Raw genomic sequence first — 14,698 nt, forward strand, 5'->3', positions numbered from 1 at the left:
TATTTAAACTATTACTATTTTTCCTTATCTGACTTTTTTTGTCTTGTCTGTTGTACTTGACACTGTTTAACACTCGAATTGTTACCTCTTGATTGTGTTATGTCACTGAAAAATCAATAAACAAATGTTTAAAAAAAAAGAGATTGTAATACGGCACAGCGTTGTAGAAGTTTTATTAGGAGCCCCATCTGTCGGTTCAACACAACGTCGAGAGACCGACAGAAAGGGAACATCTTGGTTACGGATGTCACGTCAGTTTCCTGATGGAGGGAACGAGACGTTTTGTCCTTCTTGCCACAAACACGTGCCAACCGCTGCAGCAGTCGTGAGATGCTCTCAGGCTAATTGGCCAATTTCATTGGCCTGATTCAAATCAGTCGAAGTGATAGGTTCTCAAGGGCGAACCCCATCTGTCGGTTCGACACAACGTCTCGTTCCCTCCATCAGGGAACTGAGGTTACATCCGTAACCAAGACGTTTTCAATAGTAAAAAGTTAATGTATTCAACAATTTAAGATCAGTTGACATGAGCACCAAGTTGAGTAAACCATTAGACTAGTTCAATCAACCCCTTATTCTGCTTTCAACAAACTTTTTGAGTAAGGTAGACTTAACCTAAACCAAAAGTATACTAATGTTTTATATACACGTTAGCCAAACTTAAACTGCTGAAGTTGAATAAAGCAACTGGATGCAAAGGTTTTTTAAATTTATTTATTAAAGTTAACTCAACTTTTTATTTTTTTACAGTGTAAATTTTTCTTTTTTGATTCTGTGAAAACATCAAATTGTCTTTGCTTAATTGTCATTCAAAATGAAATGGACACTCATAACCTTATAGTAGAATATTTACTGAATATTACATGCAGTAATGAGCTTTGTGGTTCTTAGGTGAGAACTTATTAACTAACACCACATTAAACTTTTCCCTCAGCAAAGCCTCTATCTCACAGTCTGGAATTTCCTTCATGTCCACCAAGTCAAAGTCCTCCTTAGGGTTGAATGTGATCTCACTAAACGTCCAGCCAATCAGAGCTCTAAAACCAGTAGGTGTCTGCAGAGAACAAATGGATTTGAGGACAAACCGAGAGTCTGGACTCGTCTGCAGGCACTCTGATGTCTCCAGAAAGTGATCGGCTCTACGTGGTGTTAATGTGAAGCAATACATGGTTTTCAACAGGCGCTGGTCGATAAGGGAAGATTTAGCAAAGGCGTTATCCTTGACCAGCGGCTTTCTTCCAGTCTTCTCCAGAACCCACCTCATCCCATCATTTAGGAGACGGAACACACCTGGAGGCTGTTGCTGATCTTTCCCTGAAATCATCTCTAAGGGATACCACATTTGACATGACACGCCATAGCTCACATCTGTGATGTAAGGTTTTCCATCGATCTCCACCAAATTAATGAGATGAGAATCGACAGGGTAGAAATCCTTTTTGAACGTACTAAACACCTTAGAGCCTAGTGTTGTGTATTTGTAACCCATCTCTCTTAGGACCCATGAGAATAAGAGGTTGTTTTCACAACACCAGCCACCTCGAATGCTCTTGACAATTTTATCATAGATGATTGACAGGTCTATTGTGTTCTTCTCCCCACAGTGGATGCTGAGGTTCTCAAAGGGAATATTCATAACATGAAGCTTGTGGATGGTGGATAAAGTGTGAAGGTCAGCTTTATCATATCGGCCAGTAAACCCAATCCTGTTGAAGTACTCCTTCAGATCCATTCTACTTCTGTAGGAACAGAGTTTATGGGTTATTTGTGTATGTAAAGCCGTTATAAAATATGAAGATCTATAGCTGCTGACAGCATAACATAGCCTTGTGTTTATTATCAGGCAGGAACGAAGAGTAACCTCTTCTCAAGGTGTCAGTTCTTCACCCCCTTTACCCACAGCTCACTGCCAGAACATCTGTGCACTGCACTACCAGTCAAAGGTTCAGAAATGCTTGACTGAAATGTTTCTAATAATCTTGAGAAAAAAAAATTCAAGGCGTATGCTTAAATGTCTAAACATTACGTATATATTTAAAATTGATTACTCTGACCAAAAAAAAGGAAGAAAAGGAAGCTAATTAGAGCCATGAATAGATGAGAACTTCAATACTCTTTAAAAACCTTCCCAGGTTGAGACCTCAAGAAGCTGAATGAAAAGAATCCCACAAGAATGATTCTGCAGATTTGAGTCATAGGCTGGCAAATTGAAGATGTTATAATATAAGATAACACAAAAAATTATTTATTTTAGATGCTTGCATTTGCAACATAATTCCCACACTTACTTTTGAAACATTATTTTAATTGTAAAGATTTTGGGGCTCAGTGTTTGAAACAAAAATACTTTTCACATAGCCCTTTTCCACCAAGGCAGTTTCGGTGCTGGTTCGGAACGAGAGCCTATAGTTCCAAATCAGTTCCAAATCCACATCCATTGTCCACATGTCTTTCCACGTCCAAATCACCATATCCAAACCCGAAAAAGTGGTTCTTATCTAGCACAGAAACGTTGCTGGGCTAGAAAGTAAAAACGGGTTGTGTCAGGTGCTGGGGGCAGGGTTACTGTGACCATTGACGCATACTGACCACCGTTTTTTTCAATTCACAATGGATGCGAAACAAAAGCAACACTGGTTTCGCTGTTATTCGCCGTGTTTGGATGCAGATGTATGCTAGCAAAGCCATGAACATCACAAGCAACGCAACGTCCACCATCGTTGGTGGTGTTTTACGTTGCTGGGAAAGATGAGACGTAGTCAGTGACTGTTTAACTGTTTTCTTTAACAGTTTGTGCAGATAAAGCTAATAAAACATTACCAAACACTTTACAGTTTTGTGAATTCATCTACTTTTCAACTTCTCTTAAAAGACTGGTTAAAATTTTACTGGAAACCATGACAAGAATCATTATTTTATGAAATAACTTACCTTCTTATTCACTAAACTATTTATCTTAATAACATACAGCTTAAATAACAGGTAGTAAAATGTTCAACATAAAGTAGTGCCATACAACTGAAGAAATGTCTTCCATTAAACAAATCCTACCTTGATGAAGACTGAGAGATTTCTTGAGAGCTCAAGAAACAGCAAGATTCTGTTGAAGAGTATAAAGTGAGGAACAGGATGTTGGATGACATATGAACGTTACCCTTGAACCACAGGGTAGTGTCAAAAGTATAAATAAATAAACTATTATACTGAAGCAGATAAAGCCAATGCGTTCATGTGTAGATGAACAACAAACACAGTGACAAAAACATGAAAGAACAGGCAAAGATGAAAACCCACACAATAATAATCCAAAAGTGTAACTCCCAAAAAAGAGACAACAAACTCTTTTCAAATAACGGTGCTCTCCTCGAACACTGCCTTTAAATTATTGAACATGAAAATACATACACCTTAGAAAAGTGTAGGTTAACAATACAAAATACAAAAAAAACTTGGCATTAATACTAGCAGCTCCAAAGATGAAGTAGAAGAAAACACACAAAAAAAGAAGACATTCACAATACGTCAAAGACAGACTCATAGTATTTTAAAATAGATGTACCTTTTAGATTTTTCACTTTTAGAGACTTTAATTAATAACTTAGTAATTTAGTTAGAGATTACTTTGTATAAAGGTCGATATTTAGACAGTCGACATTTATAGATAAAAAAATTGCCATTTAGGATAATAAAATTTGTCATAAAATGTTTTTATCTTTATGTTCATAATAACAAATCTCTTGTTGTCATTGAACCAATTTTTGTAGAAGAAGCAGAAAAGTAATATTCCCAAAATAATAGCACCTTCAGACTAAAAAAACTTAACAACATAAAAAGAACATTCCATTGTAATATCCAAAAATGCATATAGGGAAATATTGGTTGGATATTTTGTGTAAAATCTTTAGATGAGTTTCTCTTATTTTATCTGAAATACTAACTCTATAGGGTAGCAACGCCTTTCTCCAATTAATATCATTAATGAAAGCATTCCAGTAAAATGTCCACTCTCTTTTTTCATGAAATATTTGTGTAATCCTTCTTTGTCATTTTTTATCCAAAATACATTTTCCATTTAAAGGAAATTACAATGTTTATAATGAACTTCCTAATATGTCAAGTGACTATGGATTAAGTAAGCAAATCCAGAGGTAATAGCTTGACTACAGTAGAAATTTATTTATATTTTATAAGAAAATTGTACTTGGACAGAAAAGAAATCACAAGAATACATTTCAAAATTCAAATCAAATAAATTACTCACATAATTTAACCCATAATAAATTATAGTTCCCCCCCAAAAAACACTATTATTATTAATTTGTTATTCCAAATTTTTATTCTACAAGGAGAGAAATTATACACAAAGCATATGTTGCAGGCTAAAAGTGCTTGCTAATGGAATTTAGATAACTTTACTGGTCATTTAAAAGATGAGAAATTACAGGCCAAAAGAAAATCAAGTCTAAACATTTTTTTTATATGTTGTTTGGATTCAAAAGAACCAAATTGAATCAGGATCATCGATTCACTTTTTTATCAATTAATCTTGAAAGTACTGCTAATATCTGCAAAATCTAGCATTTCCAGTCCTTCTTCAGATTTCTTTCCTGCTAACACAGCTTTTTACACATTGTGGATTTGTTCCAACAAAAATTAACCAGCAGTTTATTCATTTCTTTGCCGGTATGATCATTAACAGATAAAGAAAGGTCAGGAAAATGAATCTAGATAAACCTTCTGCCTTGTTAACAAGACTCCACCAAAAATAGATAGATGTCTGCGCAACCAATTGTTAAATCATTTTTGCCTTCTTAGCCTTGCCGTCAAAATTAAAGTGTTGTCTAACTGACAAGTTTTTGGATATATAAATCCCTTAATATATAATGCATTCTTTGACTGGAATGTTAAACAATGATTGTTCAGAAAAAGCATGTACCAGAAGAACTTATATATACATATTTTGCAATGTTTAAGTGGAGACCTGATGCATCAGAAACAGTATGAACTTTAGTGGGTCCTTGAGCAAGACACTTTACTCCATGTTGCTCCAGGGGGATTGTCCCTGTAATAAGTGCACTGTAAGTCGCTTTGGATAAAAGCGTCTGCCAAATGACTAAATTAAATTAAATAAAATTAAATTGTTATTTCAGGATGTGCTTATCTATATTATAATGTAAATCCAATCCAAACCGTATATAAGAGCATATGCAACATTTCGCCATGAAGCCAGTTTGAGAAATGCTTATTATGACCCCAATCAAGTTTTCTTTAGTTAAAAAAAATATTCCTTCATCTCAGTGGAATAAGATTTTATACATTTCCTATCTATATTCACATGAAAAAAATGGGCTTGATTAGCAGGGCCGGATTGGGACACAAATTCCAGGACACAAACATCCAGGCCACAAACCACAAATCTATTTTTTATCAAATGTAGAATGCTTTGTAATCATCACACAATGCACCATGAATGCTTAATTACTTGCTTATGAGCAAAATAAATACAATACAAAAGCATGTTAAATGATTTATACTGCAAATTTATCTTAAACTGAAGAATCATTCAATGTTCAGGTTTAATAATAAAACAACAAATACACATTATATGCTTAAATTGTATGTGTGAAGAGAAAAAATTGAATCATGCTGTCAACAATCTCTCCTGCACTGCTTTATGACTGTTTTTCCTTAAACTGCTATTGACGTTAGAAACGTGAATGTCACTTTGTTGACGGTCCCTAAATTGATTACAGCCCGTAGTTGCTCTCCTCTCGCACAAGGACGATCCTTTCCTCATTTTTGTATTTGGGGTCAATGTGAGCCCAATTGAAAATGAATGTGAAATGAGAAATTCTGTGACCCAGGCATACATCTGAATGTTTCCACTCAGAAATGAAGGCCTGGTACTAGAGCACATATGCAATGTTGAAAAGACATGTAAACCACATATACGTGTGTGTGTGTGTGTTATCATCACTGATGATGTTTTCAGAGGCATCAAGCGAAGGATGTGTACAACACTCTAATCTAAGGCATCTTGTTTTTCCTCTATAGCTCAGTTGGCCTGTACAGCAGAGAACTGGCCCTCCTGGTTGAGTCGTTTTTTCTATTCTCCATTTACATTAGTTATTGAGCCAATTGGGAATACAATGCAAATCACAAGTAGCGCTATCAAAATAAGCTTCACTTGAATCTTGTCTGTTGTGGTTGAGTAGAGAGTTATCAGTAGTTTATATTATGATGTATTAATATTAATTATGTATTATAAAGTAGCTGTCGCGAACTGCTCCGAGACTCAGGGGTTGCGGATCTAAATGCAGCTTTATTTAACAAAATAAACAGGCAATGGTCAGGGCAGGCAGAAAACAGGCATAAACAAAGTCACAAGCATGGGTCGATGCAGGCAGCAGAGGTTCCAAAACGAGAGATACAGTCCCAGGTCAAAACACAATAATCCAATACAAGAATGGTCAGAAATGCAGTCCAACACAAAAACAAGACTTCTCAATAAGTGAGAGTGGAAACCAGGCCTATATGGATAGAGGTAATGAGATAATTACACACAGGTGAGAGTGATCATTGTACAATGAGTCCGGGCAATGGTTTATGGGAGGTGTAGTGTTCAATGACAGTCCGGGTGATGAGGGGAGTTCCCTCTAGTGGATTTCAGAGGGCACTCCACCTGGTGGCAGTAGTGTGACAGTAGCCTTGGCTTCTCTTACATAGTACATTTATGTAATTAAGGGTGATCATGCATGACATTTTTCCCGGACACGTCCTGGGAAATTCAAGTGCATCATGCGGATGTTGCATTTGTCCATCATACGTCATCTAGGTTTATTATTTCAGGTTTTATTTCAGAAAAGCATCCGTTATATTTTAAGGTAAGAACGAAACTACAGTGATTATACGTCTTAAGAGAAATAAATGTCGATTTTATGTTTTTTGTAACTGAAATGCGAGAATCTCGACGACGTATGCAGTGGACAAACGTGACCTCCGAAAGAAGCACCACTAAAAAAGCACGGTCAAATAATAAGCCTAATATGCTGAATTCAAATTTGTTGTGATGTTGTCAGGGTAGAAACACACGGATTCAAGTGGGGGGTAAGGAGAAGTTTATTAAGGTTCGATTACACAGGTAATGTACTGGAAAAGTTTGTAATGCTGAATCTGCCAAGGATCAAAGTCTCTCGCGCTTGCTGCAAGGCCAACTGGGAACTACAGTTCTCAATGTGATGACAATTTTAACTCAAGTTTTGGGTCAAATCGTTGATCAATATTTCTAGTCATTTTACCCTATATTAATATTGAAAGACCATATAATGTATACAGTCACTTGCTATAGTTGGTACTTCCAGCATAGTTGAGGACAATGATGTTGGCCCATTTATAGATAACAGGAATAAAAAGAAGAGTAGAACCACACACAGACACCAGAAGGAATGCCCACAGGAAAACCCTGTCCAGAACCTGGTCCACAAACTTCCAGTCTTGCACAACCTGAAAAGAGACACGCATTCAAATGTAGTAACACTCAATGTTATGATGACATTATGATGGACAGACAACGTCCACAGTAATGTTCTGCCTTAAAACAGAACTGCAAGTGAAATGACAAGTTGACTTTACTTTACTCTACTCTTTTGTACTTTATTGTGTCTTGTTATTATACTTAATTATACTGTTATTAACTCTGCTGTGCTGTACTGCACTTGAGTGTAAAGTAATCTACTCTCCTCTACAAGCGGTGTAAATGCAGTTAACATGGACCATGCTCTCTTCGCACATGCCACTAATGCAAGACAGGATTTTACCTCTCTGACTTCATTTTCCTTCACAACATGAAGAGTGATGTAGCCTATAGATTCCAGAGCTGCCTGTAAACGGTGTTCTGCTTTGGGAAGTGGGGTTGTTTCCCTTACCCAAACTCTTGGCGTAACCCACACCTCCTCTTCCAGTCCTGTCTGCCCGCTGGATGCCAGCAGCACTGGCGTAGCGGTCCACGTGGCTGTGCATGCACAGAACTTTAGGCACGTGGTGCAAAAAGATGCGCCTGACCCAGGGTGCCATGTTGTGATGAGTAGATGAGGAATGATGGTGGATATTGATGGCGCAGACGGTGATAACAATAGAAAGGGTCACAAAGATCATGGTAAACACCAAATACTCTCCAATGAGAGGAATCACCTGTAATCAGAGATCAGAGGAGTGTTGGGGGTTGTTTACCTTTAGGTGGAGAATGTCACATTTAGAATTATTCCAAAAGAAAGATAAATTAGAATGTGAATTAGGTTCATTTTATTGACGAAATGACACCAACTAAACGACACAGTCTCAACTTTGAGGAAGAAGGGATGATTTCTTCTATCACTAGCAGGAAGACGTAAGGGAGACGAGTACATAGGGAGATTTTCTCTCCTCCGTTCGACGGAAGATAAAACACCAGAACAGTCAGGAAGGACAGGCCAATGCAGGGAATGATGAGGAACAGTGTGTAGAAGATAGGAAGACGGCGGATGATAGAGGAGTAGGTGATGGATGGGTAGAAAAATGTGCCATCGGTTCTCAAGCCTCGGCTGCCGGTTGCCTTCGTGATTTCCCACTCCCCGTTGTCAAAATAGTCTTGCTTGTCAACATGCACATCCTCAAGGACAACGTCCACCTTATCAACCATGAAAAAATACAATAACGTTGATTTCCACACACTATTTCTGAGAAGTGTGGAAATTGTACCTGTGAACCGTCATAAGTCCAGGAACCAAATTTCATAGAGCAGTTCTGAAGGTCAAAGGGGAAAAAGGTCACATCGATGGTGCAGGCTGATTTATAATTGGCTGGAGCTGTCCAGGAGATAGTCCCATCATATTGCACAACTGCTTTCGTTACTGTGGCCTCAAAATCTGCACTGCGGGTTACAATCACTGTCAGATTTCACTGTGAGGCAAATCAAGTAACTGCTGTGAAATCTTGGGCTTGTCAACATAATGTTAATGACAGGTGAAAACACCTATTTGAATAAATCAGATTTTCTGTACCTTTAAAGAGACTTCATGTGAAATCTGTTGCTTTATGAATATAAATACGAAAGCATCACAAACTTGTCATATAGCACAATGTCAGGAATCCAGATGGAGTCTGAGGGAATTCTGATGGAGGTGATTCCCAGGTAATCATCTGGATTCCATCTGAGATCCTCCACTGGTCATTCAGATCCTCCACTGGTCTCACCCATTTCTGATAGTTCCTGAAGAGTCTTTTAAAAAGTTTATCCTCTGTCTTGGCATAGGAAGACAGCACAGGACGCCCTTAAACAAAACAAGGAGGATCAGTCAGAGGGGCTCGGACATTAAACATCACAATTTAGCTAATGACACTGAAAACACTTCAGGTAAGAATTTGTTAGTCACGCATTGTCGCTTGTGTACGTGTCACTGCCATGGACAAATTCTGACCAACAGAATAAGGCTAACACCTCTGTTGAGAAAAGCACCATATGCTGGTTAGGTATGTTTTGAAGCATCATAGCTGGTTTACGCTGGTCATGTTCTGGTCCTGGGCTAGGAGTTAGCTGCAACAGGGACAGTTATGCACATCAGATGTTTTTATTGAACAAAACAAAATCAAAAATCTCGCACAAACGTTTCTATTTGCCTCAACCGACGACGTCTCAGTAATCTGTTCTACTTGCTTCTCATTACTTCAGCGTGACCGGTCCCTGAAATGTACATTACGTTTTCACAATACAATCGTTTAGCTTAAAATGTCCTCACACTGACTTTGACTTCTGCATTTATGTAAACGTCTGCTTAATAGACTCTAATAAAGTCCATTTTACATTGTGTGTGACTGGATCTCTTATTATTCAGACAGCTCGTATGATTAGATTTGACTTCCTCAGTCACTGGGGTAAACCAAACGTGATTATAGGACACATGTTCTATGTCTGCACTGGAGTTACTGATGGAGATTTATGGACCTCTGGATGTAAAACTGGCTTCACAGATCTGGGTTTTGTTGGAAAAGATGCTCTGCTGGAACATTCATGTCACGATGGCATCTTTAATGCCTACATAGGCAGCTTACTACAGTTTGTTTTAGAATAAGGCTTATATGTTTGCAGAAGCACTTTATAACATGAAATGTAAAAAAAATCACTTTAAAATATAATTGAATATATATTGGCTATACAACTCAGTCATGACTGAGGTAAAATGATTTCAAAAACCTTTGTTATTTAAACTTGCTCAATGTGGCGTTTGTTCACAAGGACACTATCAAACACTTTTTTTTCACAAGATTTCCACATCTAAAAATTAGACGGGGCTTTTCAATTCAATGCTACATGCTTCAATGTCCTATAGAGCCTGAATTGCAGAATCCATGATCTGGCTTCCCCAAGGGAAAGATTTCAACCTGTTCACGAATAAAACACATTCAGGGACATTTCTGCCGAGAAAGGTCGGTTTATTGGTTGATTCATTTAATGTGTCTTATTTATGACCACATTTAGACATGACTTAGATTTTTTGCCAAAAATGTTCAATGCTTATAAAGCCTGATGTTATTTTACTCATAACAATACAGCTAACCCCTGACAATAATCCAGTTTCAGCTGGTTTTCACATAAATCAATATCTGAGGTGATGCTCTCTTTCTCTAATCAATATGCAGTCGATGAGGAGATTCATTATTTCTGAGATCTCACTGTCCAAGAAATTGCTAAATGTTCTGCACTCTAATCATTTTTCTTTATTTAAACAGGGGATACAAATTCAATTGCTACTTTCGGTGTATGTCCATACAAAAACTCTTACAATTATACAGTCAATGCATGATTATCTTGAGGTGAACATGATGACAGAGACTACCCCTACATTCATAGTTTTATATTTTAAAATATTACATTCAGAGTCACAGAACTCTTTAACACATATCACCAGTGTCCTGAAATGTCATCCTACCCGTCAGATTGTCCAACCAAGCATGCACACATCAATATTACGTCTTTTTTTGCACAAGAAAATCATCCTACCTGTTAATTTTAAAACTGCTACAACAGTCTGATTTTCATTGTTAAATCATTCTACATACTTATTTATTATCGGTAGGGCAATTTGATAGGGTATTTTGCACTGTAAATGAATCCTATCTGTTTATTTTGTGGATGTGGTTTACATTGTATAAGTGTTACCCTGCGATAGGACAATCTGACAGGGTAGAACAATTCGACAGAACACGTTACTTTCGAAATAAAAGCATGACGCTCACTCTTCTAAACTTCTCAAGCTCTGGGTAGCTTCATCTTGGATGCTCGGGCGAGAGGTTACCATAGAAACGTTGTTTGCCGTTGATTAGTGTTGTGACTAGGGCTAGGTATCAATTCTGATCTTTTTATTTGATTCTGATTCACAAGCTCTCAATTTAATTTGAGTCAATGATTATAGATTTAATATAAACCTATAGCGATTTCTAAAAAAGATCATGAAACATCAGATAACTGTGGTGAATTAAAACAGAAATTAAGAGCCACAAACCTGTATATTTAACTTTAAACACACTTGGGTATATTGAAACAGAACAGTCGCATACCTTGATCAAACAGGATTAGGTTATTTTACATTTAAGATTCAGTATAACAAACAATTTTTCACAAAATCATCTTGTAACAAATCTCCATAAAAGGGAAGGAAGGAGGCGGGAACCGGCAGACATTAAACACAAAGTTTTAATATAAATAATAACAGCCGGCGGCCCCTCACGGACGACCGCCGGCGAAATAACATAAACTATAAATATAAATACAAACGTAAAACAAGTTCGGGCCCGGTCCTCTCGCTTCGACGGTCCGGTCGCTCGTTCCTTTTATATGCTCCCAATCTCCTACGTGATTCGAGCCCGGTGTGCGCACAGCTGGCGCTAATTCACAATTACTCACCGGACTCGAACCACGGTCTCGCCCTGCCTACTCTACTACACATCTGTAAAGAAAGGCTGCAATCATATGAACCGCTGTCTTTTATGTGATAGTGATGTTAAATTCGACGACACACCTGCATCCACCATTTTAATTAAGCAAAGAATGAATCCCTGTTGTAACATCCACCCGTTGTAAGAAGAAAAGTGACATCTAGTGGATAGTAGTAGCAATAACATTCGTGTTACTGAATGTTCAGTATTTGCGGAAATATGAAAGAAAAAAATAGATTCGTGGCTTTTGAGAATCGATATCGAATCGACCGCATTTTAAAAAACTATAAATTGTCGCTAGTCGCGTACATTGGTCTAACTAACTTACCAAGATCTAACAGCTCAACTGTACCTTCTGAATTCAATTCAATTCAGTTTTATTTATATAATGGACTGGCTGAACAGATTCCGTCTGGCATTATCAACCCCCCACTGTTTAACTTTCTTGCAACTCGCCCTTTACGGTTGGCAGGGCAGAGGACATTTCCACACCAGAGCCTACCCATGTTAACCCTCCGATTTCCACTGGAGTTTTTTGGCGAGGGGGCTACATAGTCAAGACTCTGGGTACTGCGGAGATTGGCGCATTACAACATGGCAGGGCAGCATGTCAGGAGCCTCTCTACAGGAACGCTGTTAAGCGGGAGTCGCCAGTCAAGATGTCTACCAGATCAGAACCACTAGCCAATATGGCTGACAGTCCAGAGTCCTCTCACAAGAAAGCCTGCCATACAGGAGCTTCCAGCCATCATGGCCGTCTCACAAGTATATCCAAGTCCAGTGTTTCCAAGTCTGTTTTTTTCAAGACCGGTGTTTCCAACTCTGCCTGCCACGCCCAGGTTTCCAGCTCTGCGGGTCCCGACTCTTCACCAAGGCCCAGGCCCTCCCGTGCCTCCCCCTGTTCCAGCTCCACTCCACCAGCCTCATAAAGTTTTGGGGACTCTTGTTTTATTATGGGTGTCAGGAGACAGCCATTAAGATGGGGGGGTCGGTCGTGTCTTTTACTTTGAAATTTAAATTGTAATCATTGTCAGTGGGTTTTGTAGTCTTTTGAGTCGCCCTGCCCTTATTGTTTCATTGTCACCAGGTGTGCCTTGTTAGTCTTTAGTCCTTATGTGTATATACAGTTGAAAGAAAAAGTATGTGAACCCTTTGGGCGTACTTGGATTTCTTCATAAATTGGTCATAAAATGTGTTCTGATCTTCATCTAAGTCACAACAATAGAGAAACACAATCTGCTTAAACTAATACCGCACAAACATACGTTTTCATGTTTTTATTGAACACAACATGTAAACATTCATAGTGCAGGGTGGAAAAAGTATGTGAACCTTTGGGTTTAATAACTGGTTGACCCTCCTAGGAAACTTTTTCTTTCAACTGTATACTGCAGGTATGTATAAGGGGTGCCTAGTCATGTTTGCTGTGTCTCGTCTTGTGGATTATTGTTCATATTTGGATTGTTAAAGAGTATAGCTGCACTCAAAATCCTTCTCCCAGTTTCGTGATTTGGGCAACATCCTTACAATTATGATGTTCTTCAATGATAAATGTTGCTGAAGCCTAAGACACCTGGCGAGCCAAATGATTTTTTTTAAAAGAGCCACAGGTTCCCGACCACTGATCTAGTTCATGCACTCATTTTTATGCTCTTCTTTTCTTCAATCTTGCATGAATACAGCCGTTAACACCCCCACTGCGTGTGAATCGAGCAAAGAGGACATGATGTAATGTGCATGTATGTTATTTGAGTCATATTACTATCAATTGTTGCTGTAATGCTCAAATGTTTTAAATACTACTGTACTGTACGTCAATACAAATGATGTAATAATATTTACCTGATTTAAATTCCAAATGTCTATGCTTTATACCAACAACAGTTTGTGTTTGTGATATAGTATTGATAAGCCTGTCCTTTAAGCAAAAAACAATCAGCCAGGCAGAGATGTTGGGAGGGGTATTAAGACAAGATGAGAGAAACTCACCTTTAGAAGAGCAAATGACAGAAGAGCAGATGAGCAGCAGGAGAGATGTGAAAACACTGTTAGCTGTCCGCATTATATCATAAGCCACAGAGAAGACCTGTAAACATACATTCACTCGTTATTACAACAACCACACCAGTATCTATCTTTCTATTATCTATCTATCTATCTATCTATCTATCTATCTATCTATCTATCTATCTATCTATCTATCTATCTATCTATCTATCTATCTATCTATCTATCTATCTATCTATCTATCTATCTATCTGTCCTCTATCATCTATCGAGCTGTATGATGCACTTATGCACACCTTGCTCAGTCTGATAACCCTCCATCTGTCTCTTTTGTCTCATTCTCTTCTATTCTTACCTGGTAATGGACAGGAAGAGACTTCAATCCTCAAAATATCTGTCTTCCATTTGGTCGCTGTGTTCATGGCCAACAGTGTATGTGGGACTGCTAACACACACACCCACACTGCCCCCTGCATGCATTTTCCAGCACATTGAACCAATCACACTGCTAAAGTCTGACCCCTTCTGTTTAAACAGTCTTATATGAATGAAAAGCAGTCTGTGATGTACAGTCGTGGCCAAAAGTTTTGAGAATTACATAAATATTCGTTTTCAAATAATTTGCTGCTAAACTGCTTTTAGATCTTTGTTTCAGTTGTTTCTGTGATGTACTGAAATATAATTATAAGCACTTCATACGTTTCAAAGGCTTTTATCAACA

General features: G+C 38.0%; 2 protein-coding genes across 2 annotated transcripts; both read right to left on the reverse strand.

Annotated features, from left to right (window-relative positions):
* Positions 1–706: 706 nt before the first annotated feature.
* Positions 707–3,144, reverse strand: LOC130435750 (arylamine N-acetyltransferase, pineal gland isozyme NAT-3-like). The gene is made up of 2 exons (XM_056766569.1): positions 3,052–3,144; positions 707–1,739 (listed from the first exon to the last, which is right to left on the reverse strand). Exons 1-2 carry the CDS (start codon positions 3,141–3,143, stop codon positions 860–862), a joined length of 972 nt encoding a protein of 323 aa, XP_056622547.1. The 5' UTR covers position 3,144; the 3' UTR covers positions 707–859.
* Positions 3,145–7,335: 4,191 nt separating this feature from the next.
* On the reverse strand, positions 7,336–14,396 carry LOC130435278 (neuronal acetylcholine receptor subunit alpha-5-like). Its single transcript, XM_056765766.1, is given in 9 exon segments — positions 7,336–7,503; positions 7,818–7,898; positions 7,900–8,190; positions 8,324–8,665; positions 8,737–8,908; positions 9,102–9,198; positions 9,201–9,308; positions 13,960–14,056; positions 14,333–14,396. Coding segments are annotated over 8 exon segments (1,332 nt in total). The 5' UTR covers positions 14,033–14,056; positions 14,333–14,396.
* Between the last annotated feature and the right edge of the window lie 302 nt (positions 14,397–14,698).

Source organism: Triplophysa dalaica, chromosome 14, assembly GCF_015846415.1.
Source record: "Triplophysa dalaica isolate WHDGS20190420 chromosome 14, ASM1584641v1, whole genome shotgun sequence".
NCBI lineage: Eukaryota > Metazoa > Chordata > Actinopteri > Cypriniformes > Nemacheilidae > Triplophysa > Triplophysa dalaica.